General features: G+C 43.4%; 1 protein-coding gene and 1 long non-coding RNA gene across 2 annotated transcripts; one reads left to right on the forward strand and one right to left on the reverse strand.

Annotated features, from left to right (window-relative positions):
* Window positions 1-17: 17 nt before the first annotated feature.
* On the forward strand, window positions 18-23499 carry LOC147598023 (uncharacterized). Its single transcript, XR_015260968.1, has 4 exons — window positions 18-504; window positions 7679-7822; window positions 21624-21730; window positions 21836-23499. It is a non-coding gene; the product is annotated as an uncharacterized LOC147598023 (long non-coding RNA).
* TSPAN2 (tetraspanin 2) lies at window positions 981-27973 on the reverse strand. Its single transcript, XM_086765433.1, has 8 exons — window positions 27837-27973; window positions 25077-25179; window positions 10406-10503; window positions 9879-9953; window positions 9230-9331; window positions 7942-8016; window positions 7099-7182; window positions 981-5204 (listed from the first exon to the last, which is right to left on the reverse strand). Exons 1-8 carry the CDS (start codon window positions 27903-27905, stop codon window positions 5139-5141), a joined length of 672 nt encoding a protein of 223 aa, XP_086621559.1. The 5' UTR covers window positions 27906-27973; the 3' UTR covers window positions 981-5138.
* Between the last annotated feature and the right edge of the window lies 1 nt (window position 27974).

Consider the following 27974-nt stretch of genomic DNA (forward strand, 5'->3'; position numbering starts at 1 on the left):
TCCGTGGCTCCCGCCGAGCTGGCGCGCGGCTCCCTCCCTCTTAGGGCTCGCCGGCCGCCGGCGACCGCGCGTGCTGCCGGCGCCGCCGCTTTCCCGCCTTTCCGCACTGGCCGCGAGGACAAAGCACCCTCCGCGCGCTAGCAGCCAGCGCGGAGCGAGTACCGGTGCCCCCGCCGCGCGGCTGCCTGAGCCGAGCCCGGGCCGTACGGCGGCTGCTGCCACCGGGTCGCGTCCTGCGGTTCCCGGCGCGGGGCTGTGCTCGCCTCGCCGGCCCAAGCCTGCTCCTTTACCTGGAGCCTGCCCGCCCGCAGCCCGGCACCGGGGCGGCCCCACCGCCAGGGGGGACGGGCGAGCTCCGGCCAGCCCCGCTCGCAGCCTGCGTCGCAGCCCCGGCCTGAGGAGCCCCCTCACCGGGCGGGCGGCCGCCCCCCGCAGACCTTTGGTGGCGTCGCCGCCTCAGCTGCTGCCCGCGGCCGCGGAGTCCGGAGCGCCAGGATGCGGGAGGTGAGGCGGGGGCGAGGCGGAGGCGGCCCTGCCGCCGTGGGAGGGTCGGCGCGCTCCGCTCGGGAAGGGGGCGCGGCGCGGGACCTCCCTCGCTCGGGAAGGAGCTGGCGGGGGCTGGTTCTGGCAGCGCAGGCCGGAGCGCGCAGAGACCAGTTCTCTCTGGTAGTCGTTTATTCCAGGTTATTTTTATTAGAAAGTTGTTTCAAATTCAAGGCAGAAGAGGTGATAAAACGCCACTTCAGAACGCACTAGACTAAAGGGAAGTGAAAGCTGATTTCAGCAACAGAATAGGTTTTTTTTTCTTTTCTCTCAAAGACAGCTGCCATAGAGGTAATTCTGCAGCAGACTTTGCAGCACAAACCAATACGCCAGTTCTGTCCAAAATCAGAATCTGTGCTGTAATAACAAATACATTATATTGGAAGTGGTTGGTTTTGGAGAACCTAGTGGCTGGAGCACCAATAGAGAAGAAGAAGCAAGATTGAAAAGCTTTATTTATGTACATTTTCTATGAACAGCATCTGATGCTGTTAATCAGTAGCTGCCAGAGGCTGTAAAATATAGCATTTGAAGGCTTAAGATAACTATTTTTTTTAATACATATGAAATATATTTTGCTATAAAAGTATCACTTTCAGTATGAAGAAAAGTGAAATATGAATCTTCATTGTAGGGATATTACAGGGCTGCGTTTCATCAGCTCCTGTGCAATCTCTGCAAGACAGCAAAACTGGCTGAGGTTTTCCTGTAAAAAACAAAGCTCCCACTGAGCTCAGTTACTTAGAAAAATTAGACAAGGGAAATGTGAATAGTGATACAATAAGGGCATCAACAACTTACATCTTTATGCTTTAGAACAAACTTTGACAGGAGAAGCAGAAAACATGTGGAATGTGCTTTCAGAATTATCACCTAGAGGGATTTGATCTTTTGTCACTTTCCTCTGAAACAGGTAGAAGGGACAGGACTAAATGGGTACTTCTGCTGACTTACATGGCAGTTACTATGATCTGGCGCATACAAGCAGCGGAGTTCGTTAATGAAATCCTAGCATGCAACTCTGGAGCGTGAACTGTATTTGAGGAAGTTTAGATACTGGTTTGGATTTAGTTACCCTTGAAAAGCTTTCTCACTGAAGGCATACGGTGTAGTTGCTTGGAAATTATTTTGTACTGCCAACAAAGATCAAAGATTTTGTACTTTCAAGAGCTGAAATGAAAGAGCAGCTTTTGTGAGCACTATATATCCAGTTTTTATAGCCGTAACGCCACCTGTGACATCTGGACATTTAAATAGGGCTGCTCCAGCTAGTCAATGGAGTTGTGGAAATTGGAGTTGTTAACTAGCTGTGATCTAAAAGCAACAGGAAAGAGTTCTTACAGCTTTGACAGAGAAAGAACAGCTGTATTTTCTGTCCTTTAATGAGTTAAAAAAGACTTTCAGTTACTAAGATGCAGAGAAAACTGCAGATATACTCTGCACCTCACAACAGCAGGAAACAACAAAAGAGGCTAAATCTGTGGATTCTGATAAAGGCAGTAGTAGACGCATAACATGTTGATTTCCCGCTTAAACTATACCAATAACTTACGGAACTAAACCAGTACCTGATATTATTCTGTTCTGATACACAGTGCAAGTATCCCGTATACCTAAATAGCAGTAAATCCTAGAGTATAAGCGGTAATTACATTGGGGGGGGGGGGGGGAATGCACTGTTCAGAGGAAGAAGAGGAGAAAAAAAAAAAAAACCAAGACAAAAACCCACAAACCCAAAACACTTCAGCAGAAAGTTAGGTTGTTCAAGTCTGAATATATAGAAGGTGTCTTTGTACCAGTCTTCCCTATTGTCATAAGGCACTTAGGTGTTTTTGTGTTTCTGGGGGAGTGGGGAGCTGGGGAAGCAACAGAAGTTTCTGCAAGCTGCCTTTTTATTCAGTGCATCTCAAAAGCAGGAGTGGGCACCTTTCAACTTACTCAAAAAGCAGTAAACAAATAAGGAAGTAAACTCTGGTCCTATCATTACATTCTGGTGCTACAAATTTAAAGAATTAAAACCAATTATATGTGTTTAAAATAAATAAAATACTGTCATTATGAGGGGGAGCGTAATAGGAGGAAATAGCTTTATTTGCAATAAATTTCTGTCCCTGTAGGGCAATAATCTTGGAACCTGAACCTATACCTTCCCTATTGTGCTATTTTTACTGGTTTTCCTGGAAAGCTGTCTTGCTCTGAATGGCAAAAATGACACTATACACAGGTTACTTCTTTCAGTCAGTATTACGTTAGGAGAAAACACCCTGGTGGTATACTATCCCATTATCTACTTAGAGCAGAACCAGTTGTAGGGACAGTCTCGGGTGTACCCGGGATCCAGGAAATTGCTTTGATTATGTCAGTTGTCTGCTGGGAGAAACTTAGTTTCAGCTTGAGACCCTCGGATTTGCTGCCAGTGTCATTCTCCTAGTTGAGACTTTCTTAGCAGCAGTCAGCAATAGATGGGGGCCCTGTTTCCCGGTCTTATGCTTGCAGAATAAAGTCCCAGGCCCTACTTGTACATGGTATCCGTAGCTAATCAGCTGTGAACAGAGTGATACAGGGCTAACTCTCATTTGGTGTATGATAGAATGTCTCCCTCTCAGCTGGATACCTGAAGCTAGGCCTGGAAACTGCCCAGCTGCAGTGCCTGCTGCATACCCGGCATTTAGTTCACAGCTGTCTCAGTGTCACAGTTTGTGGCTGAACAATTTGAGAAGACAGATCTATGTAAAAGACAGCAAGATGTGTCAATTAAATCACATACATGGAACAGCAATGCTATTTCCAATCCTGAAGTAACAGAAAAGTGATGAGAATTTGAGTTTTTTGAGAAATGAGAGATAAGTATCATGAGGGATATATTCCACACAAACATATGCACTAGAATACACACATTTTCTGAAATCCCATTTCTTTCCATCATATTTCAGTGGAATAAAGACCCCATGACTTGTAAATGCCAATCCAAGTCCTGTTAGACATCGTGGACCACTTCAATGAGATACATAGTTTGGCTGAACTTTTCCCCATCATGTATGGAACAACTGCATCAGGAATCTGAACTAGTGATCATCAGAGAGACAGAGCTGCTATTTGGATGTTGCTAGCTAAAAGCTGTTCTCTGAAATGGTGAATTATCTCAAGTAAGCCAAAAATTAAAGAATTCTGAGCCTTTGATGTAATTTATTTTCCCCTTCTGGGGACAACCTTTCTCCCTTCTAGGCTGTATTAAAAGGAACATTCTCTTATGAATAAATATGATAAATAGAAAAATAAAAATATAGAAACAAACTATGTAAACGCAAGCTCTGAGGTATTTCAAGCACACAGTGTAATTTTTGTACCTGACATACAATCTAAAGGGGCCAGTATGAAAGTTTACTTTATGGCTCTGTAAAAACGTCCTATCTTTCTTTCCTGCCTTACACCCACAAGAAAGGGTGAGAGGTTGAGGTAAGATCCCCATGGAAGCTGTGATAGTCGCAGAAGCAGAAACAGAGGATATTAAAGTGCTGTGTGTCTTTCCCTGACCATTTTCTCTCTTCGGTTGGCTTCCATAGGCCAGTTATATTCTACAGAGTATCCGACAAAGTTGCTGCCTTTCTGGATATAGGCTCCACTCCTGCACCAGCATTTATACCATATAGAGTCTTGCAGGATAAAGGGACTTCTAAATAAAGATTTTAGTGGCTCCTTTAACTCAGATTTATTTTTTGTGTGTATGTCTCAGGCTAGCTTGGGAAGCTTAACCACACTTTGCGCTGCAGATGCCCCCAGATGACTGTGTTATCTTGCCAGCTTCCCACCTCTTTGCCCTTCTTCCTCTAGCCTGGATCTCCTTGGACATGTTTCCTCCCCCAGAGCTTTCTGCATTTGCATGAAGGATCCAGTCTCTGCATGGCAATGAAGTCAATGGGTCTACTCACTTGAATTAAAGTTTGCTGGAGCAGGCCCTTAGGCATTAAATTTTTTTAAAAATAAAGTCCAGTTTTATTAATTCTACTCTGTTTGGGCTTTGGAAGGAACAGTTACAAAATGGATCGTAGGTTTTACTTCTTAAAATGGCATTTGTTCCTCTGCTAATTCTTTGCAAACAGGGGCTCAATATGGAAGGGTTTCAGGCACTGTATACCTATTGGTGTGTGTACGCTCTTGCATAGTGGGGCTCTGGAAGAATATGCATGCAAACGTGTGCACATAACATATTCCCTTTGCACATACTTACCTAAACAAGGTACTGCATATATAGGTACCTGCTCATGTGCATATATATTTGTAAGGAGAGATATGCGTGTGCTTGCACAGTGTCTATAGATGTGTAAACTCTTAATTGCACATATACAAACATTAAAAATCAAATTAGTCTTAGATACATCTTTGCTTTTTTCATTAAAAAGGACATTTAAAAACCCTTTTTGTTCACTTCAGTTTTACTGTAACTAATACAATTCACCTGCTCACCTAATGGGATATTTTTCCTCTCAGTATGTTAAAACTAATTAAAATGCATTACAATTATTAAACTGAGTAGAAGATCACTTCTTGTAAAGCTTAGTCTGGAACTCCTGGGACATAGTTGTGCAGTGAAAGTTTTAGATCATGTCTCTTGTGTTACGGATCGCACAGCACAGAACCATGCTGAATATCATGCCAAAGATCTAGAAGAGAAGGGATGCAATTTAGGGTTCCACTTACAAAACAGTTATAAAATAGTCTGCATATCAGAACAACCTGAAGTCTCTTATGGCAGAGTAGCAAGTGACTGCTTCCATCTATAAACTCCAAGTCATCAGATAATTAATATAAAATATATTTAACTGATACTCAAAGCCAAGATTTTATCTGCTCACACCAGTTTCCTTGGTTTTTATTAACATGAGTTTCACTGACATCAATAACTGTGACTATCAGTGTTATGCCTAGTATTGCACCAAAAGGTTCCGAGTTTCAGAATGCTTCTACAGGGAATATTGTATATGTATTTAAGTAAGAGCGAAGAATGATTCCAGAGGAACGAGATCTCTGGAACTGGTGCTGAGCATTGTGGTTTTACAGAGAAGGCTAATCTCTTAACAGTTGCTACTCAAGACCATGACTACACATTAAATATAAAACTCTCTTCATGTCAGGGAATTAGTTGACTAGAGGGAATGTTAAAAGCAGAGAACAGAGTCTTTCTTGCCGGAGTCTCCAGAAATTTTTTTTTTTGACACAGATTGATTCTCCAAAGCAGTTAGCAGCTACCTCCTGAGGCTTCATTGCTAATGAAGGGAGCTGAGCAGTACTATCAGGCAGTTAAACCACTGAGTTCACATCCCCTCCCCACACACCTCCTGAAGGAAGGAGACTGCTGACCAGTTGGAACCACCCATCAAGTGTCAGAAACAAGCACGGAAGAATGTACAGACTCGTTTATGCTGCTAAAGAGGTTATAGTTTCATCTGATGTATCTGAGGTGGGAAGCCATAGAAGAGATGTTCCTATTTCTAGCGTATCCTTGGTGAGCTATGAGGTTATTTGAGCTCTGTCCCACCCATGTTGCTTTGGTGTATTTTTGACTGCACCTTCACGTTTTATAGAAATCACAGGATTGTTTAATTCCCTTTACCCACGCCACGGCTTCTATTACAAACATAAACCCTTAATTTCCATGTAAGCCCATGAAATTCCTGCTCTTCAGAGCAGCTTGCTGTACTAACACTCTGGCTCCTCGTGCCACTTCAGACTGCTGCTGGTTTGAGTCTGAAGGAAGTCACGGCACATGCATGCTGAAAAATGCTTTCTGTTAAAGCCTGCTTTGATACAGAGCGCCCGCTCCTCCCGTATCCTTGCAGCAGGGTGACATCTATTGGTCACAGCTCTGTCATGAAGGAGCAGACCTTGGGAATACAACAGTACACACTTGTGGGAGAAGGTGGACTGTAAGGAAAGTTATCAACACTGTGATTACACAATTTGATGAAATGGATACCTGTAACTAGGTGCTACACATTTAGGAAAGAAATGCTGTTCTGAAAACGACGCAGTATAAATCCTGTTCCTTTAACAAAATACATACTGATTACTGGATCCATGACCTACAAAATCTGTTTATAAATTATCCTTCACATTGAACCAATGCTAGAGCTAGCATTTTCCTGGAAAGTAATTTGTGTACAAAGGGTAGGTGCTCTCTATTCCTTAGTAATGAATCCTCAAAGGGCTGAAAGCATCAGTCTACAGTTCTTTTGGAATAGATGAAATGCTGCTATGGGCTTCTGCTTTTCAATTTGATTCACTCTGCTTTCCTACTATTACAACAGAATAAGATTACCATTAGATACTTTGGACCCTGATTAAGGACATAAAATAAACTGGTAAAACAAAGTCACACAAGTCTGCTTGCGCCCATGTTGGCAATTCCTAGAGAGGACACCCTGAAAGTGATAAGAATAGCTGCACTTTTGAGGAATTTCACCAGTTGCTGCAAAACACCTTCCTCAAAGCTTTGGGTAAAGGACAGGGTACTGGGCTCAAATATAGATTCGAGACTGAGAACATGGATTTACTCACTGTGATGCCAGCAATTGCAATTCCAACAATTCCAACTAAATGCAGATTAGCATCAATTATATTCTGGATTTCAACCAGGCAATTCTATTAAAAACAAAATTGAAAGATTTTTACTCCTAGGAAAAAAAAAAATTCCAACCAACTCCATCAGCTGTTCTCACTAAACAACAGATAAACATGAAAAATATTATTGCAGTCACTGTCCTAATTCTTGCATCTATGCCTTGTGCTTTGTTGAACAATTTTCACAGCATATTCACTTTTCTAGTGAGACAGCCGTACCTCTTGCCCTGTACAAGCTGACACATAGAAGTAATTTTCTTACCATCTCTTTTTCCTAAATTTAAACCCTTTACATGATATGTCATGCTGAATCAGGAAGTTTGGCCCTTTAGATTGTCACTGTATTCACAAAGGGATTCCACAAAAGACACAAAGTTTTTTTTTCTTTAGAGAAACAAAGTTTCTAGTCAGGAGTCTCCAGGTATGATTAAGGCAGGCACTTGCCAAAATTCAGCCTTCAGGGGGCTTTTAATTTAGGACTCCTGTTCTGCTACATCCTTCCCACTTTTCTTTTCAGATGATGTAATATTGTCTCAGCTACCATGGGATGCTGCAAGCAGGCTTCAGAAATGAGGGCTGGGCATATTCAGTATGACCTCCAACTTACTTCTGCCTCCGCTCTGCTGCGTTTCATATGGAATTTCATGCTGGAATTTGGAAGGTAAAAAGGAAATGCTTCCTTTCTTTTACTTATAGAATGTCTCCAATTTTACTAAACAATTGACATGAAAAAGTGATGAACCAACATGGAAAAGAACAACCAGAACAGAGGATACTTGCCTTTGGCATCTGGACGTTCTCTGGACAGGGTAATCCCATTTGTTGTTCCATATTATCTTTACCACAGCATTTCAGCTAAATAAGAGAGAGATGAAGAATCAAGAAGAGGAAACCATAGACTTGTTTCATAGTCAAAGTGAGTTATTACTTTCATACTTTCATACTTTATCACTTTTATCCTGAAAGTGAGACAATAAATAACTGAAAAAAAAAAAAAAGGAACAATACAGATCGAGTAATAAATGTATTCCCTATATTAACTGCTACCTCTGGAAGGGTTCCAACTATGTGGGCCAGAATTATCAAAAATCAGTTTCAATTGTCTGAAACCATAGCAAACAGACAAATTTGTATTAACAACAACTTCCAGAAGGGATTTTTATCCCAGTATCTCATAACAGAGATACTGGCTTAGAGGGAAACAGGAGTTGTTAAAGGGAGAAAGCAGAAAGTTTAAATAGTGCATACAGAATTATAGGCAACGCACAAAAGCAACAACAGAGACTGCTAGAATCTTTATTTCTGACAAAACATAGTGCTGAGTTTGGAGACTAATAAATCAGAGGGTTTGTCTTTCCTGTTTGCCTGTCTCCCACAAAATGCTTGGAATTTGACTCTGGGTCAAAAATAACAGCTATGGGAGAAGGACAGAAGGGTCTGCGGTTGTGAAATGTTTGTTCTAAAGAACGTGGGAATGCTGTAAGAAGCAACAAAGCTTGGGCTTGATCTCTGTGGGAGGCAGTGTAGATAAAGGATGGACACAAATAGGATTCAGGAAGTCACAGGTTCTAATTCTGATTCAGACACTAACTTTTTGTGTGGCCTGAACTGAGTCACATGTGTGCTTCTGGTTCTTTATCTGATTGGTTCAGTGAGTGACTGGATCTGCTACATTGTAGGTCCTGGGACATGGGTCATAGTTTTTTCTCTGACATGCAGAGACATTCAGACCTTTCTACCTCTCTCTGCATTTGTGAGCATTTATTCTTGGTTTTTAATATCCCAAAGGGCCATAATAGTCTTATCTTCTGCACAACAAAGATTAGAAGCATCAGCTGAAATTTAAAAGCCTGACCATTTTCACTTTCAAAGGTAGAGATCACTTGGGATCTGAAAACCAAAATTCTGACAGAGCCATCAGGAAAGCAGGTTGTGAGCCTCTGGCTCCACTTTAAGTAACACTCGGTTCTATTCTTTCATACCTCAGTGGGAGGCATTCTGGATTATAAAGGGTAATGTGACAGTAGAGTAGTAGTGCACGGTATTAAAGCTCAGGAGGACTACTCACAGCCACGTGATAGTGATAGATAGTCCTGTTGACCTTTCCCCCTGGGTTTTTCGTATAGTCATCATAAATGTCTTCATAGATTTTCTGGGCTTCCTGTATTGCCTGCAGAAATCAGACTTTCCAAGTGAGTGGCAAATAAGTGTTACCCTCAATCCAGTGCAGACTTCCAGCTTGTGTCATCAACCTCCAGAGCAGAAAATTATGCCTGGTAAACTGAGATACCATGATTCAAAAGACAGGAGGTTTTGTGTCTTGATGGCATTCAGAGGGACTCTGCATGGGTCAGAATGTACATGTGCTGTATTCTGTGTTTTGGTTAAACACTGTTACTCGGAGAAGTTCAGTGCTCAAATTTGTTTGCCCTTTTCCCAAGCAATAACTTCTTATCATATAGTTCTACTTGATGTTCCTTGTGCATGTAAGGCTGAACCGCACTTACAGATTTTCCTTAACACAGGGAGCAAAAACTGCATCCCATTCTGGTCTTGTGATAACACAAGCTCTCATTCACTCCAGATAAGAATGTGAGAGAGTCTTCCTGGGAAAAGCCTCCTGGAAAGTCTGCCTATGCAAGAGCCAGACTGTAGGTCAGTTGGCACTGGAATCCATAACTGCCCCCTTATTACATTAGAAGTGGCTTGTTACTTACCACTTTCTTGCCTATAAAGGCAAATACTCCAGCAGTGACCTCAGCCGCAAATATCACCAACAAGCAAGCAAAGAACTGCAGAGGAAGAAAAGAATCTTATATGAATGTATCTTGCACAATTCTGCTTTATATGGACTGCCAGTCAGTCCCTTGTCCTTGCCCAGGCCTCAACAGCCCACGCAGTAATGGAAAGAAAGCTGGTAACCAGAGTCCATAACAAGGGTCTCAAGTCAGATGTCTTGTAATATGGAAACAAAGGTGCAAATGGCGAAGGTGTGGCTCAGGTGGTAGCTTCAGAACAGACAGAAGGTAATTCCAGGAAATATATCACATGAGACAAGCAATGGAACTTCTTCATGTATGGAAGCTCTGCAATAGCACGGTAGCTAGAGATGCTAGATTAGCCAGTAAAAGGATGTGGAACATTTCCAGTCTTGGACAGCAAAGATTTTTTCACTAATGGCACAAAGCATATGCTGTTGAATGATTTTCCTGTGCAGCCCAGGCCCTTGAAAACTTTTACTTACTGCTCCAAGTAAGCACTGAGACTCCCGCGCTGCTCCACAGCACCCAAAAAATCCAACTGTGGTCATGAGAGCCCCTGCTCCCACCAATACATAGAGTCCTATGAAAAATCAGAATCAGACAAGAATTTAAGGTTTCTATTCCCAAAGTCTGCTACCTATTTTGTCAAAACCACACATTTGTAACAATGGTCTCTGGCTCTCACAAAGAGCACCTATCACACAGAAAAGCTGCTCTCGCCACAAAGGGAGACCAATGATTTAATCAGAATTCTTAGAGAATCTTATGAAGACAAATTAGAAGACTTCCACCTCCCAAGTTTCCTGTCCCAAGGGCAGCTCAGTCCGGGAAGAACATGCACCATACCATCCAGAACCACCTTACAGCTCTTTAGTGAGGAACCTAAGGCAAAACCAAAAAAATCCTGCATTGCTAGAGGGCTTATTTCTGTGAAACCTAGGGCTGGAAAGATTCTGTACTGCTATGTAGGAGTGGAACTTAAAAAGCTACCTGGCAGATATGCTCTATCAATTGCCTGGCAGTACATAAAAAAGGACATTTGAAGATCTTCAGGAAAGGCACAGGCACTACAGTGTGATGTTCCTCTGAAATCAGTGCTTTGGCTGGGGAAAAAGCTGATTGCTATTGGAAGGAAGAGGATGACTGGGGGAACTCCTTGAAAGCTGTTAGACTAGAACTATGAATTTGCACCTTCTGGCAAATTAATGAGTGGGAAGAGCAGCTTGGAGGAGATCATAAAGCAGTAGTCCTGAATTTGGTCAATGCAGAGAGTGGAAGCTTGTCTACAGTTTGGTGATTTGGAGCATGGCATCTTCCTTTTACGATAAGTAGCTGCTTAACTGCCTGCTGGGCAGGCATATTCCAGCATCATTACTTTGCTTTTTTTTCCTCCAACATACTGATGAAGTGTCAGAATATAAGATAGCAGCAGCTTTTAAAGGCTAATGTTTTCAGTGCACTGTGATCAGAAAACTTGGAGAAGAATTGCCTGAAAATTGATAGAAACACAGAACCAGACAAGTCACATCAGATATTAACAAAAAAAAAGGTGATTCTATATGAAAGGAGTGGAGTGTGTAAGACTGTGAGTGCCCTGATCTGGTGGAAGGTGTCCCTGCCCAGGGAAGGGAGTTGGAACAAGATGGTCTTTAAGGTCCTTTCCAACCCAACCCGTTCTATGACTGTGATCTCATGATGCATGTTGCCCTCGTCCGAACTGCAGAATACGCTTCCACCACCTTATTTCAGTAGGCAGAATCAGAGTGGCTCTGCAGCAGCGCATTGCATTAATGTTCTGGACATCTGCAGTTAGGTGTCACGCAGATACTGAATTGTTCAGGGGACTGCTCAGACACCCTAGCCAAGCCTTCCTGGGACTGCATTGCTGAATGGACTTGAGGCTACTGGCACAAGGAGTTACCTGTGTGTAGACAAATGTAATGACAAAGAAAGAACAGCAAATAGTGGATCATCAGACTAAACATATTAAGAGGATAATGAAGCAATCTGGGGATGAGACTGCCAGCAAAGACCAGAACATGGGAGATGTCAGTATGGCCCCATGGATAAAGATCTACGACCCTAGCTATGTTCAGAACTTGACAGGACAAAAACTGTAGAGGTAGGGCAATAGCATTCATCTCTGCCACTTGTAAAACTGCTAGGAATACTCACATTCAACAGGGTGTTGCACATATTTTTTTCTTTCCTCACTCCACTCGGTGGATAAGGAGTTGGCTGGATGGCCGCACTCAGAGAGTGGTGGTCAACGGCTCAATGTCCAAGTGGAGACCGGTCACCAGTGGCGTCCCTCAGGGGTCCGTGTTGGGCCCGGCCCTGTTCAACATCTTTGTCGGCGACATGGACAGTGGGATAGAGTGCACCCTCAGCAAGTTCGCCGATGACACCAAGCTGTGTGGTGCCGTCGACTCGCTGGAAGGGAGGGATGCCATCCAGAGGGACCTGGACAGGCTGGAGAGGTGGGCCCGTGCCAACCTCATGAAGTTCAACCAGGCCAAGTGCAAGGTCCTGCATCTGGGTCGTGGCAATCCCAAGCACAAATACAGGCTGGGTGGAGAATGGATCGAGAGCAGCCCTGAGGAGAAAGACCTGGGAGTGTTGGTAGACGAGAGGTTCAACATGAGCAGGCAATGAACCCTTGCAGCCCAGAAGGCCAACCGCATCCTAGGCTGCCTCAAGAGGAGCGTGGCCAGCAGGTCGAGGGAGGTGATTCTGCCCCTCTACTCTGCCCTGGTGAGACCCCACCTGGAGTACTGCGTCCAGTTCTGGAGTCCCCAACACAAGAAAGACATGGACCAGTTGGAAAGGGTCCAGAGGAGGGCCACAAAGATGATCAGAGGGCTGGAGCACCTCTCCTATGAGGCCAGGCTGAGAGAGTTGGGGCTGTTCAGCCTGGAGAAGAGGAGGCTCCGGGGAGACCTGATAGCGGTCTTCCAATACCTCAAGGGGGCCTACAGGAAAGATGGGGAGAAGCTGTTCAGTAGGGCCTGTTGTGATAGAACAAGGGGTAATGGGTTTAAATTAGAAGGAGGTAGGTTTAGATTAGATATGAGAAAAAAATTTTTTACAATGCTAGTTGTAGAGCACTGGAACAGGTTGCCCAGAGAGGTGGTGGATGCCCCATCCCTGGAATCGTTCAAGGCCAGGCTGGATGAGGCTCTGAGCAACCTGATCTAGTCAGGGATGTCCCTGCTTCTTGCAGGGGGGTTGGACTAGATGACCGTTGAAGGTCCCTTCCAACTCTAACTATTCTATGATTCTAAATGTACACGCTTGTTCTGTGCTTAGGCAATATATCCATTTGAGTGCGGTGCCAGTTCCCATCAGACCACAGCAACTGCGTGTGTGCCGTGTCTCTGGGTACCATGTCAGCCAAAGCACAACAGGCTCAGTGCAGGGCCTGGTAATTCTAGCCTTTGTCTTGTGTGGGCAACGTGGAGGACACTCAGAAATCTGCCGTGCTAATCCACTGCTGGAAAAACCATCTTCATTTCCCTCGTGCATGATGAAGGGACACTGGAGCTACAGGCTGTGCACACTAGAGGGCACGGTGAGCCTTGCTCCCAGCTTTGGCCACTCAAACTCCTCATGAGAACGTTTAGTATTCTCAAGTACCAATTTAAACATTATTTTAAAATTGGACTCAAATTTTCAGGGTTAAGAGATCTGCTGGCATTTACTCTTAGCAGGCCTCGTGTAACCTAGACTGGATAGCCCTATGTGGGGGGCTTTGAAAACAAAATGACAGTTTGCAATGATTGCTAGGAAAATGAAAAAAACAAACTATCGATGTATGAGTGCAGAGCATCAAGCTACTCTGCCGCACAGATGGAGCCTGCCTGGAGAAAGCAAACTCCTGCCTGCTGCCCATTCAGTGGCGCATCACTGTCACTGTGTATCAGCCAGATATCTATCCCAGCTATTGTGGTCCTTCTCCTCTCCTCCATCTTGCCCCAGTACCTTTCTTGTGCCAAGGATTGCTGCTGAGGAACACATTCTGCTAAATAGCAATAAAACAATTATCATTAATATGGCTTTTCTGGGTCTGTGATGCCAGATATGTGGGATTTGCTGCTGACTGTGCTAGCGGTTCATATTCTGTATTTTCTAGATTTTTAATATTCAGCATCTTGTGATTTACTAGGACTGAGCATTCTTCAAGATAATACTTGTACACGTATTCACAACACAGTGGTTTTTACTGAGGGAGGGATATACAAAGATATATATGGCTCAGGAGATGAAGGTCAGCCCCTGGTGGACGATGAATTGGAAAAGACAAAAAAAAACTTCTCTCAGGTGCAGAACCTGCTGTTTCGCTGCCAAATACCAAAACTGCCATTTTCTGAGATCTCCATGGTAACAAATGAAGTGTAATTACCAAGGTGTTTACTGGACCCTTTTATGCATGTCAGTCCTTACTCCAGTCCCTGTAATTACAGATCAGGCAACTTAGCAGAAAGAATTTTTGATTAAGACTGGAAAGAGGTCTTCCCATTTCTTTTTGTTGCTTCCAGCTAGCAAAGACAAAGTTCTCTGAGGCTCAGGGGTGAGACCACTTTCAGGAATATGGATTTGCTTTTGTCTGAGAAACAGACTTAACATTTCACTTGCATGACTCACAGCTAACCGCTACCTCAATCAGAACTTCCCTTTTAAGGCGTGTTACAGGAAGAACTCACACCACTTGCTAAACAAAGCTGAGCTTGCTGTGTGTCTGGCCCCACAGCTGAGCCAGCCAAGAGTTTAAAACCACCTTTTCCATCTTCTGTTCAGGGGAGTTCATTTCAGGCTTTGTCCTTTCTCAGCCTGGGACTAGCAGTTGCTGATACTCAGAGAGCTGTTTCTAGATGGAAAATAATTACAACACTTTAAAAAAATTCCACAAAACTGAAGATATTTTTACTTGTCTACTCTATATACACACATGTAATCTTTCACACAGGAATGAGACTCTTGAAGAGTAGCTTGAAAAAAATTCAAAGGGACCGGATTACTACTCAGCTTGCACTATGAGGTTTCCTAGCACCCAGATCCAGATATGCTCAACCAGAAGATGATTTCCAGGAAGGGTATCAAAGCAATAGATTCAGAAACATCCTAGATGGTGTAAGCATACAAGACAAGGAGCTAGTATTTCTTTTCCTATGGGCTATAAGCACCAATGAAGGCATGATCACCTCAAATTCTTAATAGGACTAGACTTAAACTGAAAAGTGAGACTCTCGAGAAAGGAAAGAAAAAGCAAAGGGTGGCAATGTATGGTACCCCTTATAATCACAGCCTTACCCTAGAGGCATCATGCACTGATAGCCATCAGGTTAGCCCAGTTAAGATCAGCAAAGCAGACAAATTCAGAAATTTGGTGGTGTTAATGTCATACATTACAATGCAATAGTATCGTGTATCAGAAGTAACAAAGCTTCACTAAAGCCCCTTCCTTTCAAAAAAGCAGGATGGAAAGCAAAGCCTTAATCAGCTTCTATGCAGAAGCACTTCTACTGTAAAATACAAAGCCTTCGCATAGCCTCCAATTTAGCATCTACAGCACAGCAGAGAAACAAAAAAGACAGTTCAGAGTCACAAAATTGAACATGTTTGTTAGCTAGGAACTCTGACGCAAAAAAGTTCACCACAAAGCTCTGCATGGCAGAAAGAAGTGTGCAAGTCAGGTGAAGGTAGAGAGCTTGTTTTGGTAAATGGAAAATTTTGATACGACTTTCTAGCTGCAGCTTTTTTTGTGCAGCAGAAGTAAAAAAGCACAAGATAAAAAGGAAGCAAATGTTTGTGGCTTGTGTGAAATTTTTCCTCTTACCTCTTCTTGCCTCTGTTCATTTCCTGATTCCTTATTTTGTCACTTTGATCTCTGTCTGCTAATGAAGAGGAGAGAGAGTTTGACAACTAACTAGTCTCTGAGTTCGTTGGCAGCACAGAACCCACACAGGAGCAGACAACAGATGAAGAGAGAACACTGAGAACAGGCACGCTGCTATGGCATTAAGGAGGGCAAACACAGGACCTTATGGCAGTAACCTGCCATCTGTGTGACAGCCCACAACTCAGGAATATTTATTGCACCTGCATGCAGGACCCACAAAGCAAGTAACTCTCAGCCACTAAATGCAAAAGGATGAAGAGGCACATTCCCAAGAATTAAAAGCCCTGTGCAAAATGCAACAGAAAATGGGTTGATCTGAGCAGATGCAGCCAGGACACCGATGACTATGAGGGATACTAGAGGAACTATAGGCTTCTTTGTAAACATAAGGGGATCAAAAATGAAGTGTCATAGGACTGGGGTTTTTTTGGACAGAGCCTATTCTCTTGACCTTTTTTTATAGGGAAATATTCGAGTTTTGGGGTGGTGGTGATTTTTTTTTGTTGTTGTTTTAGCTGTGCTAAAATATCCACACATGTAAACACAGAGATTTTTCTAAGTTGTGAAGAGAAACTAACACTTCTAGTTTTAGCAGTAAATCAAGTGAGAGAACACCTAGTAACAAATTGATTTCCCTTCTGGCTAAAAAATAGTGTAAGAGGAGGGGAAGTCCATACTTCAGCCATTGTTTCATTTTGCAGAGAACAAATTTGGAAAGGAGTAAAGCAGCAGCTTTTCTATATACTTGGTTTTTTTTGATTCATCCAATGGGGAAAATCATTATTTCCTGAAATGAAAATGTCAAATGGGGCTATTCCCTGTGAAAATTCCAACAGGAGGGATTCCCATTTTCTAGTGGGAATGTGCTTTGCAATTACAAGGGGAATTTAAAAGTTACCTGGCAATTTGAGAGCAACCTGTGGCTCCCAATAGTGAAGAATGGCAAATCCACAACTCCGTAGAGATCTCTAGTTTGGCATCTATGTTCTTGGCACAGAATTCTTCCATAGGATACTGTATCCTCTGGGTATGAGCACATATACCCTACTGGGGCTGTACTTTTGAGACAGCAGATCTGCAAGTGTGAAGAAACATCTCAAGATGGATAAAGGGTATTCTGTGTGCCATTTCTGGATGGACAAAACCTTTGTAATTAGCAGTGAATACAGACTTTCATCATTTTAGACTAGGTAGAAGAGAACGATGGAATTTTATAGCTGCTGACTGCAATATGTCTTTATGTGTATCAAGAGTGAGGGAAGGATCAGCCCCATTTTTAGGAAAATGATGCATGAAATGTGCAAGATAACTGTTCTTTGTTCCTTAGAGCAATTAAAAACCGCTCCCAAGGTAACACGCAAATCCATGCATAACTAATCTGAAAGGAAATGTCACCAGTTCTTTGTCATATGGCACTTGGGCAGAGTAACAACTGTGTCCTTAGAACCAGAGTCCCTCTATGCTCCCATTGCAAAGAATCATATGATAGGCAGAAGTGTCTACTACCAAAGTTTTATGAACAGAAATGAAACATTGCAACACAAACCAGGCAGGTAGGAAGATACTAATGTGAACACTAAAACCATATGTATTTCAGACAACCCATGAACCATCACCACCACCAGCAGACATACTCTGCCGGCCACCTAGGCTGGTAGAGATCTAATTTCAGAGTCTAGAATAGAACCCACTCCCAGAGTTGTTTTTTGTTTGGTTGTTTTGGGTTTGTTTTTTTTTTTTTTTTTCAAAAAATGTTACTGACAGCTTTGAGATACAAATCCCTGTCTAAAGCCTATTGCAAAGAGCAGGAGCAGACAAACATGCGCTGTCTCTCTGTCTGATTTTATTTCACATGGGTTTCTTGTTTACCTGGATCCTATGGTCGCTTTTAAATAATTCTACTTTTTCTTTTTTGGGATGTGTAACTAACACTGAACAAACCACTGACTGTTCACACTCCACTGAGAAAACAAGAAGCTCTGTTCTTGGTATAAGGGATCCAGAGGCAGTGATGACAGGAGTCCTAGAACCCAGACATGACTTGAAGAGATTTTCCTGAAGTTATATGTGCATTACAGTCTGGGGGGCAGATGTGCTCCTCCACAGGACTGCAGTTCTCAAGCCCTCCATGGAGCACCAAGGAACCTGTAGTGCAAATGCACTATTGGAGAAGATGAGCAACACATGTAGGAGTTGGAAATAACAGACCAGACAGGGACAGGTGTTTATGTTGCAGGTGGTAGCAAAGTTAGTTTCTGAAACAGGCTTGTTACTAGAGATTACCATGTTTGTGTTAATAAATTTTTAGTACATTTATCTATAAAATACATTTACAAAACTGGAGAAGAGAGGCAGAGTCCTCTGAAGGAAGATAAACTTCTGGAGAATTGGAACATACCCTTAATTTGAGCATAATGGACAGATATAATTACATGTCTTGTGTGAATTCAACAGGTATTTCGTGGTTAATCTTCGTACAGCCACAAAAGCATTAAAGATACCAGCCAGTTTGTAGGCTTCTGCTAATACACAAATCCTAAATTTCAATTTAAAAGCAACCTCACTATGATGTAACATCCTGGTCCTCTGTCTCTCCCTTCCCACAGAATAACAGCGCTTTTTATATATCTTGCTCACATGCATCTCACAACGCAAAATAATCATGTCCCAAACTCACATAAGCCAAAGCATGTCAGCTATGACCTCCTCAGTAGTCTCCAATGGCTCTGTCAGTATCTACTTCACTCTACACCCAACTTCACTGAAGTCAGATATATCAGCATACCAGTATGAGGTGGATCTGTACTATCATGGTTGATATTCACAGAATCCTGTGGCAATGGATTCTGCAATTTAATTATCTGAATAGTGTGAATCCTAATATGGAAGTTGTTCATAGTGCATACCATGGTAACAATCTTGTCAAACTTCTCAGTACTTTTTCTAATTTTATTGCATCCTTTTTGACCAGAACCACATAAAACATTCAAGACACTGAGTACACTGGAAATTTACACAATGATATTAAATTTTTTCAGTTGGATTCTCATTTCCGTCTTAATAATTCCTGACATTTATATGCATTTTTAACTGCAGCTGAGCAAGGCACTTTTGTCAACAGCAACTGACAGTAGGTCTAAGATCAGGTTCCTGTGTGGTTACAGCTAATTAAAGTTTGTCGGTGTTAAAACTGCTTAGATTATCTGTTACCACTTGTGTCACTTTGCTTTATTGATACTGTATTTCATCTGCCTTTTTAATACTCTGTTATTTGGTATTCTGAAATCCTCTCACAATTCTCTGCAGTCCTCTCCAGATTAGGACACCCTGAATAATCTTGTGTGTATGCATGCATTTCCATGCAGATACCAACCACAGTTATACACTTCGGTACTTACATGCACAGGCCGCAAGCCACCCAAAGCAGAAGCAGTGTATGGCCGTAATGCACTCACAGAAACGTGCAGCCCCCACAGTAGCAAAAGTTAGGGCTCTGCAGATAGCTGTCTTTACCCACCCAAGTGCAGATAAAGCAAGTGCTGGAACAGAATAAGCCAACTCAGTCAAAACCCTCTCTGTAGATGCTTTTGAAGTGACGCACCCCAGAAAGGAGCTAAGGGATTTTTTGTTGCTGTTTTTTTTTTTTTTTTCCAGCAGACAAAACGCTTTCCTCTTAATGGCTTCATAGTGGACAGTCCCATTGTATCTCCAGCTCTGTCAGAATGAAACACAACACAGGACACTTCTTTTTCTAGAAGCTACTTTAGAGACTGGCATCTAGAGCAGAGTTAGTCCCTTTAAATAGAGCATGTATGAAGAACAAAGCATGTAACTGAAAAAGCCTGAGCATCCCTGGAGTTTCGTGTGCTGCAACAGCAAGAGGAAACATCTTGATGTCTTTTTACTTCATGCACAACCAGTGACAGGTTTATCCCCTGTCACCTAGGTCACTTGCTACAGGTAGCTGTTTCTGGAAAAGTAGAAGTATTGAGCCTGTGGTGCTGGGCTCTGGCCCGTGCACGGGCAGTTTGACCAGAATCAGATACAACCGTAAGATCACTCACTGTGGGGGGCTGGAGACCCCACATACTCGGTGAGTGGTATTGTCAGAGTTCAGCATTCACCGCAATGTGACCAGTGTTCAGGCATCAGGGTGCCTTGCAGCTGTCTAGAAGAAGGCAAAGAGGGTGCATCAAAGAAGGAAATGGCATAACTGTGAGTTCAACTGTTGCTGCTGTGTGGAACTGTCTAGCTTTCAGATAGCTACACAAAAAGGGCATAGGGTGGGAGAAAGGTTTACCCAGGAGGACAGTTTAACAGGCAAAAAGCATAAAGTATGTTATCATGCCTAAGTGATTAATTTAACAATAACAGCAAAAAAAAAAAGCACCTCCTGAATCTCAGCATATTGCAAATACAAAACAATCAACATGAGGTAGATGGACATATTATGCCATTAGGCTTAATTAGCTTGTTTTGTCAGAATTCTAACTTGATGGTAGCCTTACATTTACTCTGCCAGGCAGGATACTAACTCTTAGGAACTGATTGGTAGGTTTTATGATCCAGCACAGAGACTGAGGACTTTTGAAAAACTTTCACTCTGAGTAAGGTTTTTTTTTTTGGCCAAGAGTGGTAGTGGTGGTGTCATACTTTTAAAGCAGATTTCCAATGCAGCAGCTTTCATTTTCCACTCAGGGCTACTATCAGCCTTTTCTAAATCACTCTTCCTCAACAACAGAAGAAGAGACTTGCATACAAGATTGTAGGAAGAAAGACAAGTTCACTGCTTAAGTACAGACTAAAAGCCTCTCCAATACACATGGTGGCAGGACCATTCGATGCCCCTCTTGTGGTGTTGCGTTTTTACACAGAGGCTACTTTGCCAATCACTCTCATTTCAAAGGCTGATAGACTTTGAGAAGTTATGGATTTTGGAGAGAAAATACTGTTGACTAAGGGTATAGTGCTTGACTCCAAAACACATGAATAGAACTATAACAAAATGAGGCACAGGAGCAGAGAATTGCAGTTTACATGGATTTAACTGCTGGCCAACTCCTGTTTGTATGGGCACCCACTACTATGGAGAAAAACTACTAATATCCTTCAACTCCAGACATGACTTCATATCCTAAGGCATGTGCCATTTAACTGTACCTTTCAAAGCCAGAATGATCACTCATGCTCTCACAGACCCCAAGAAAAAGCCACAGCCACCCTGAAACTTCTATCCACAAGTGGTTTGGCCCTAATAAATGCCTGGACCACAGATTGGACCTTAGAACTGAAGCGAAGAGAATGTAACATAGCAAGAAGTTTGTGAGCTGCATCTGTGCAGGAGAAGCAATGCTTCAGTGCTGCCAGTTATGACAAAGAGTCATCCAGATTGATTCATTCACGTTCATCGGTTTTTGTTACCATTCCTGATGCGGCTTGTTTAGTACATACACTTCATTTTCATTGCTACTAGCAGTGAACTTCATTTATTAGGGTTACAGAGAGTTTGTCCTCCATGTTGCCCAAGGAACCAGAACAGACTTTGCTCTTCATCCACTAAAAGCAAAGAGGGGAGAATAGGTGTCTTGAACTGACGCTTAAAAAGTCCCCTGAAGTTTTTACTTCACGAATGCTTAACTTGCACTCAGCAGGCACTTTGTCTTCACTTCTGTGCTTTAGGTATTTTTAAGTTTAAGAACAGCATTACTAAAAACAATTAGTTAAGGACCAATTAATTGTGAGACAGCAATGCTGACATCTTGGATTCACACAAGCATCTCTTTTCCTTCTGACTGTTGTAGACTTTCCTGCCTAGCAAAAATCTCGCCAGAGTCTTGGTACAGAAGTCTCAAGAAGGACGAACAATCTGAGGGAATTCCCTTTATTGTACAGATCTTTCCTCCATTTGGTCAGTACAGTGTCACAGACAACTCAGATGAAAGAGGTAACTTCCCAGATATTGACCTTTGCTGAAATTATTTTTTTTTTCTTTCTTTTTTTTTTTCAAGTACAGCTAAGAGAGGAATATATGAAATCTACCAGAGCTGAACTGCAATAGAACAGTAAAGCTACAGTTTTGCCTCACCATTTGAAGCACAGGCACAAAAAATGTACTATGAGAAAGAGTAACAAAAATATTGTCATGCCTGCCACTACAGCGGGAACTCCAAAAGCTGGAGAGCTGCGGAGAGAGGATGTCCAATTTTAGGAGGCTGCACCAGTGTAAGATACATCTGGTAAAGTAGATGGAGACCGCATGGGTCAAAAAGTTCGAACCTTTTATGTTGTAGGTTAAAAAACTGCAAGCTGCAGTGGGGAATATGGATCACTGAACATAAAACCACAAGCGACAGCAAACTAAGAACACATATGTGCTTGACCTCAGCACTGCTGCCTGTAAGTTGTTCTCAAACCAACAAAAACATTTCAGTGGCTGGAAAAGATGAACAGGCCTGGTTGCCAAGTTATGGCCCAAACTATTCCAGGGGGCAGAGAAGACAGCTGGAGTGCTGGTAAAGAACAAGGCTATTTAAGGAGACTCATTCTGGCCTAATGGAAAATGCAAGGATATAATTATCAATTATTTTAAACTAAAACAACATTTCAGATCCAGGAAAAGAAACATCACAAGGAAGCACAAGAGAAAAGCTGGTTAGGTTCAGCTGGCAGCTCATGCCAGGTACAAAAAGAGCAGAATGTGCTGCTTTTCAGAAGCAAGAAAATGAGATGTTTTCCACAAGATGGTGATTCTGGACAGTGCTTCAACCTACAAAGCAAACTGAATGCAGCTGCACTCTTGTTCCAAGCACTGACACAAAGCTGATCTGATCACAGGGGCTTGGGTTATTGCAAGGCAGCCACAAAAGTGGTCAGTGGAACAGAGCTAAAAAAATTATTTTTAAATATAGGGCCATGTGTTTATATCTTTCAAGTCATACTGATGATCTGCTTTCTCTTTCAGTTCTCTGGGCAGCTGCTCCTTGTGTGCTGCACACATTGATCTGTATTAAGAATTTGTATGCAGAATTCTGGCTGTCACCCAGAATGCATGTTACAGAGCAAACACACAAAGCCAAGTAAACTGCACTCCTACAGTCTCTGTGAGCAGGGCTCAATACAGAACTGTCAAGGGGGACTCAGCTGAAGTCCCCTAGAGAGGCAAAACTCTTGAACATGACTGTCAAGTGCAGCCTTGTCTGCTGCAAAAAAACACCATTACTGAACTTACCACCATTCTTTTACGACTGCCTTAGTCACAGATTGTTAACAGCCTCAGACTTCTGAATGGTTGCCCCATTAGATGCTCAGAAGTCACCACAGCATTTAACATGATTTGTAATGAGGGAGGGCAGCAGAAACTTTTTTGTTTTTCTTAGGAATGCTCCTTTCAGAGCACAATGCCTATTACAAAAAAAGGGCCAAAACTTTGCTTTAGAATTCAGTCAAAAGAGCAAGTTTAAAAGAATTCTCAACGTATTTATGTCATGTTTCTTAGCACTTTCTCTGCTAGCAGCTATATATTAGAGCATACAGATCTGTAAATAGCTGTGACAGTCCAGTAGTTCAATGTCATTTACAAGAACATTCCCCAGGACTTCCCAAAATTAATGACTCTGAACAGCTTTTGTAATTCCTTTTCAGGACTGAAGCAGATTAAATCTTTTAGAGATTTAAATACACATGCACCAAAGAATATCTTGTTTAACACAGTGTCACAGTCTAACCGCAAAGCTGTGAAATGACTGCGATGGTTATTCACATCACAGGATGTATTACTTTCTGGCTTCTAACGAACCAGCAGTACTCGATTTTGAAGGCCAGAATGTCCTTCTGTCTTGTGGAATCTCCTGGGTCAAACGTAAGTGGATGAGGCAGGGACGAGTTCCAAGATACAGCATAGGAAATTCAGCAGGTATAAACTGGATCTCGAAATGAAGTTGGTGATCTAATGTGCTGCTGACATAGCAGCTCAGATGTAAAAGAAGTAAATAATACTTCTGGCTCTCTGTGTCAGTCAAGGTGCTACAGGGTATTTTACAGTAACCCTCAAGTCGCAATCAAATTTTCATCTGAATGGTTTTATTCAGCCTCATAAACTCCCACAGAAACTTTGCTGGACTTGACATAACATTCTACCCGTCTGTTCCCACAGTACTGTACAGTCAGCTCTGTGCCTCTAGCCTGGTTGCATATATTAAAGAAGCCTGGGGTTAGGACTGTGGTGTATCAGAGGCAAGGTCTCCACTAAAAGAATCAGGGTATTAAAACTAACAGCACAGCCCAGGCAATATTCCTGTGATGGGTAACTGACTGCTACAGGACATCTTAGGTCAACTTCCATTCCTGGCCACCCTGTCAGAGTGGCTTGATGGACAAGGTGGGACTGGGTATTCATTCACGCTTGGCATTTTAGATGGCAAAAATGTTTGCACCAACTGGAGTTTATTGAGTGAGTCCTCTCCAGGAGTGATATATTAAAACAGAAAAAAAATCTGACTCTTCTGGTGTAAAGGCACATTACAATTGCCACTGGATAGAGAAATGCAGTTGCTGGCAGTCCTAGCCAGCTGATACTTAAGGATGTCTATAGACATGTAACACAAGAGGCATTTCCAGAAAACAGAACTGGAAATCCTAGGGAGAAAAAAAAACTATCTTAAATTAGATGTGAGCAATAATAACTCTGTGGGCTTGGGGAACTAGTCGATTCCTGCCTATGTTGGACAAACAGTTCTTGAGATGACTGAACACTGTAGTTTTACTTTTCAGTTGTGGAAGGATTTGCTCTGATACTTCAAGTCACACTGAGGGCCTCTGCGTGCAGACACAGGGAGAACCGGAGAGCAGAAGTTTTACTGCTGCACTGTTAGAAACATTCAGAAGGGACACTGTCATTTTGCTGGCCAGCAGCTACACAGGAAACTCTGGAAGGATATATTGGTGAGCCCCATGTTCCAGGAGTCTCTGACCCATCTCAACTTCTATGCCAACAGTATTAGCACAATTCCCTTAGAATACCTGAGGACTGGATCAAATCTGAGAGGAGAGTTCAATTACGCCTAAGGAAGTTGATGCCAAGCAGAGTAAGGATGAAAGCCATCATGCAAATAACACACAGCACCAGGATGCCTCATTTTCTGTAGTTCAGCCCAGGAATTGTTGGCCTTCATGTAACTCAATGCCTATGGTGTGCCACATGCCCCAGGATGAAACCAAGGCTAAAGGCCACTCTAATCCCAGGCACTTTAACTTACCCATGAAGAAATACTCTGGAGACTTTTTGTCTGAAGCAAAGTCTGCCATAACCCCACCAAACCGCAGCCATAAACCAAAGGTGATGACCGCCAGTCCTGCCAGCTGGAAGATAAACACACCAGTCAATACTTTAGTAACAATTGGCTGGAGAGCATCAAAGAGGTGTCATTGGCTTGAAATCCCACAGCTCAGGATTGCACTGTCAGAAAATTCAGAAAGTGCTTGCCAATGTTTGATAACAGTGAATTCCTGTTGTAGTGCGACGTATTTCTTTCTTTCAGCTCTTCAATGTAGTGGTGCTTCTGAACTTAGTAAGCTCATTTAATCATCAAAACTTGGCCTGAATTGCAATGGGAAATGAAGTGGGGTGGGAGTCAGGGGCAGTACGTGCCCATGAGAAGAACAGACAGGCTGCAAAATCAATGAGGAACACTATCCTCCTTCCCAGCCCTCCGAACCGCACTGCACTCAGGCAGTATACAGGAGGCCACTCAGGGCCTTGGTGTGGAGTCAAGATGCTGTCTTACTGCAGGAAAAGCACCTTCTGGGGAAGTGCCATTTGATGAGGAGTTAGGCCCTGCTGGCTTGACACACACCAGACTTTTAGGACAGAAGTAACTTAATTGACTTTTTTTCCAACCCTCCTAGCTGGTTTAGGGCTAAATAACAGCCTTTTGGGTTGAGACGTGTCCCCTTCCCCTGTGTGTATCACAGGTCCAGCTCCAGTGTCATGGGATATATGATGCTATAGAGAGACCAGCTGGACCTCTAAATCATCACACCGAACTACAGGAGACCATCTGCCATTTCAGAATTGCTGCTGCTGCTCAGCTGTAAGAAGGGTTCTGTTTAGAGGCTTACCAGAAAGAAAGGCTTGTATTGTTCTTAAGGATGTGCTGAAGTTAAGTGTGTTTGGACCAATTATGACGGGCATTTTTCTGTAAATCACCAGGGGACCCGCTATCAGAACTAGGAGGTAAAAGGGTTATTACAGTGCACAGTATCTTGGATCACAGAAATTACTAACAAACAAGTGATGGATGCTGTCAAATGCAAGGAAAAACTCCCCTTAATGCGAACAGACTAGATCAAAAAGGAGTGTCAAGGCACCTTATTTGAAGGGGAAGATTTATAGACAGGGGTCTCAGACCCACTGCATGCTAGACATATTTCTAAGCCTACCAGGCAGTGGTCTGTCTCCTGGCAGACAGCTTCAGCATCCTGCAGGACCAGGCACAGTGCTCTGCCACTGTTCTGATGGAGACCCAGAGCCTAGGTCTGTGGCAACTGCGCGACCTGAAGGAGGCTCACAAAACACCTGCTGCTTACCATATCCTTGGCAGCCTGGCATGGTGCTGTTCAAATCTGTCCTGCATTGCCTGGCACTTGATTCATCTGGCATAGCTACAGCAAGCAAAGAAAGTAGGCAAGCATATGGCTGAAGAGCTTGGGATCACAGCTTTCCTCACAGAAGTGTCACAGCACAGAGTGCGAGGGTCACCTGCCACCCTGGTCATAGCATTTGAACCTCTCTGCTTGCCAGCACGGGCTCAGCCTTTGGGCTGCCAGAGCACACTGGAAGTCCCCTCCTGTCAGTCCAGGCTTCTAAGTGCTGCTGGTAGCTTGGGTACGTTTGAAATCAATGTCCCCAGTCCAGCTGAGGAGATAGTTTCTTCTATCTCCGTGAAAAGGCAGATAACAAAACACAGTAATTGTCACTTTTGTGAAGCAGCATAACGCAAAGCTTTGTCCTACTACTGACTTGCAGCTGCAGCTGTGCAACATCACTCTGCTCCTACAGCTTGAGCACAGCGGCACTGTGTACCCGGAGCTTGCAGTGCTGTCACCAAGAGGGAAAAGCATTTGGTTTAACTGTGTTTCAAGCATAAAGGAGACAAAAGCCCAAAACTGCTTTCTCCAGAGAGGCTGAACAGGATTATTTTGTGACTTCTTTTTAAAAAAACAGTGAATCAGAAAGAAAGACAAAGACATTTAAGAAGGTAACATTGCTAATTGTTTTCCAATGTGAAAAATGGAAAGCTACTGGAAGGAAGAACACAGCATGAGGGAAAGTGAAAGGAAAAAAAAGCTTGAATTCAATTGTGGTATGGAACTGAGAGACTATTAAAAAGGTGCAATGAGGGGAGAATGGGCATAGGATTCTCTACATCTCTTGAGGGTTCTGCAGTAGACATTGTTCATTGCCACATTAGGGTAGCTTTCAGCAAAGTAACTGCCATATGATGGAAGGACTTTCTCTTAGGATGGGCTTCTAAAAGTAGCAGCTGTTGGCTCTCTATTTGAAGTTACATAGTTAAAAAGCATCGTGATGCTGTGAAGAAGTGTTCTGCTGCAATACGCTGCATGGGATGCTGCGAGAACCTCGCAGCCTCCCGTTGTTTGAAATGGCATGCTTGTCGGTGGAATGGTCACTACTTCGCATTACCAGTTAAGAAAGACATTGGCTTTTCCCAGCAATGTCATCTATGGCGTATGCATTTTCCCAGGAAGAGCGGTGTCTTTATAGCGGCGAACAGAAGCCGAGAGCGCCGGTGGGGCACTCCCACGGCGCAAACTCCGCTCGCCTGTCCCGCAGCGCTGCTCCGAGGCCCGCGCAGCCTCGCCGCCCGCGCTCCGCCCCGGGGCCCCGCGCCGCCACGGGGGGCGGGCCGGGCCGGGCCCCGCGAGCTCCCGCGGCAGGTGCGGCGGGCGGCACGGCCCCGCCAGCCCCGCCCCGCCCCGCCCCGCCCGGCGCTCACCCAGAAGGTCAGGTTGAAGATGAACAGCAGGATCTTGATGCAGCGCATGGCCCCGCGCACCGTGCCCATGGCGGGTGCCGGATTCGCCAGCAGCTCCCGAGGCGGCTCGGCCCGACTCGCCGGCGGCTCCGCGCGGGG

Source organism: Chlamydotis macqueenii, chromosome 23 (assembly GCF_036417535.1).
Source record: "Chlamydotis macqueenii isolate bChlMac1 chromosome 23, bChlMac1.mat, whole genome shotgun sequence".
In the NCBI taxonomy this organism is placed as follows: Eukaryota; Metazoa; Chordata; class Aves; order Otidiformes; family Otididae; genus Chlamydotis; species Chlamydotis macqueenii.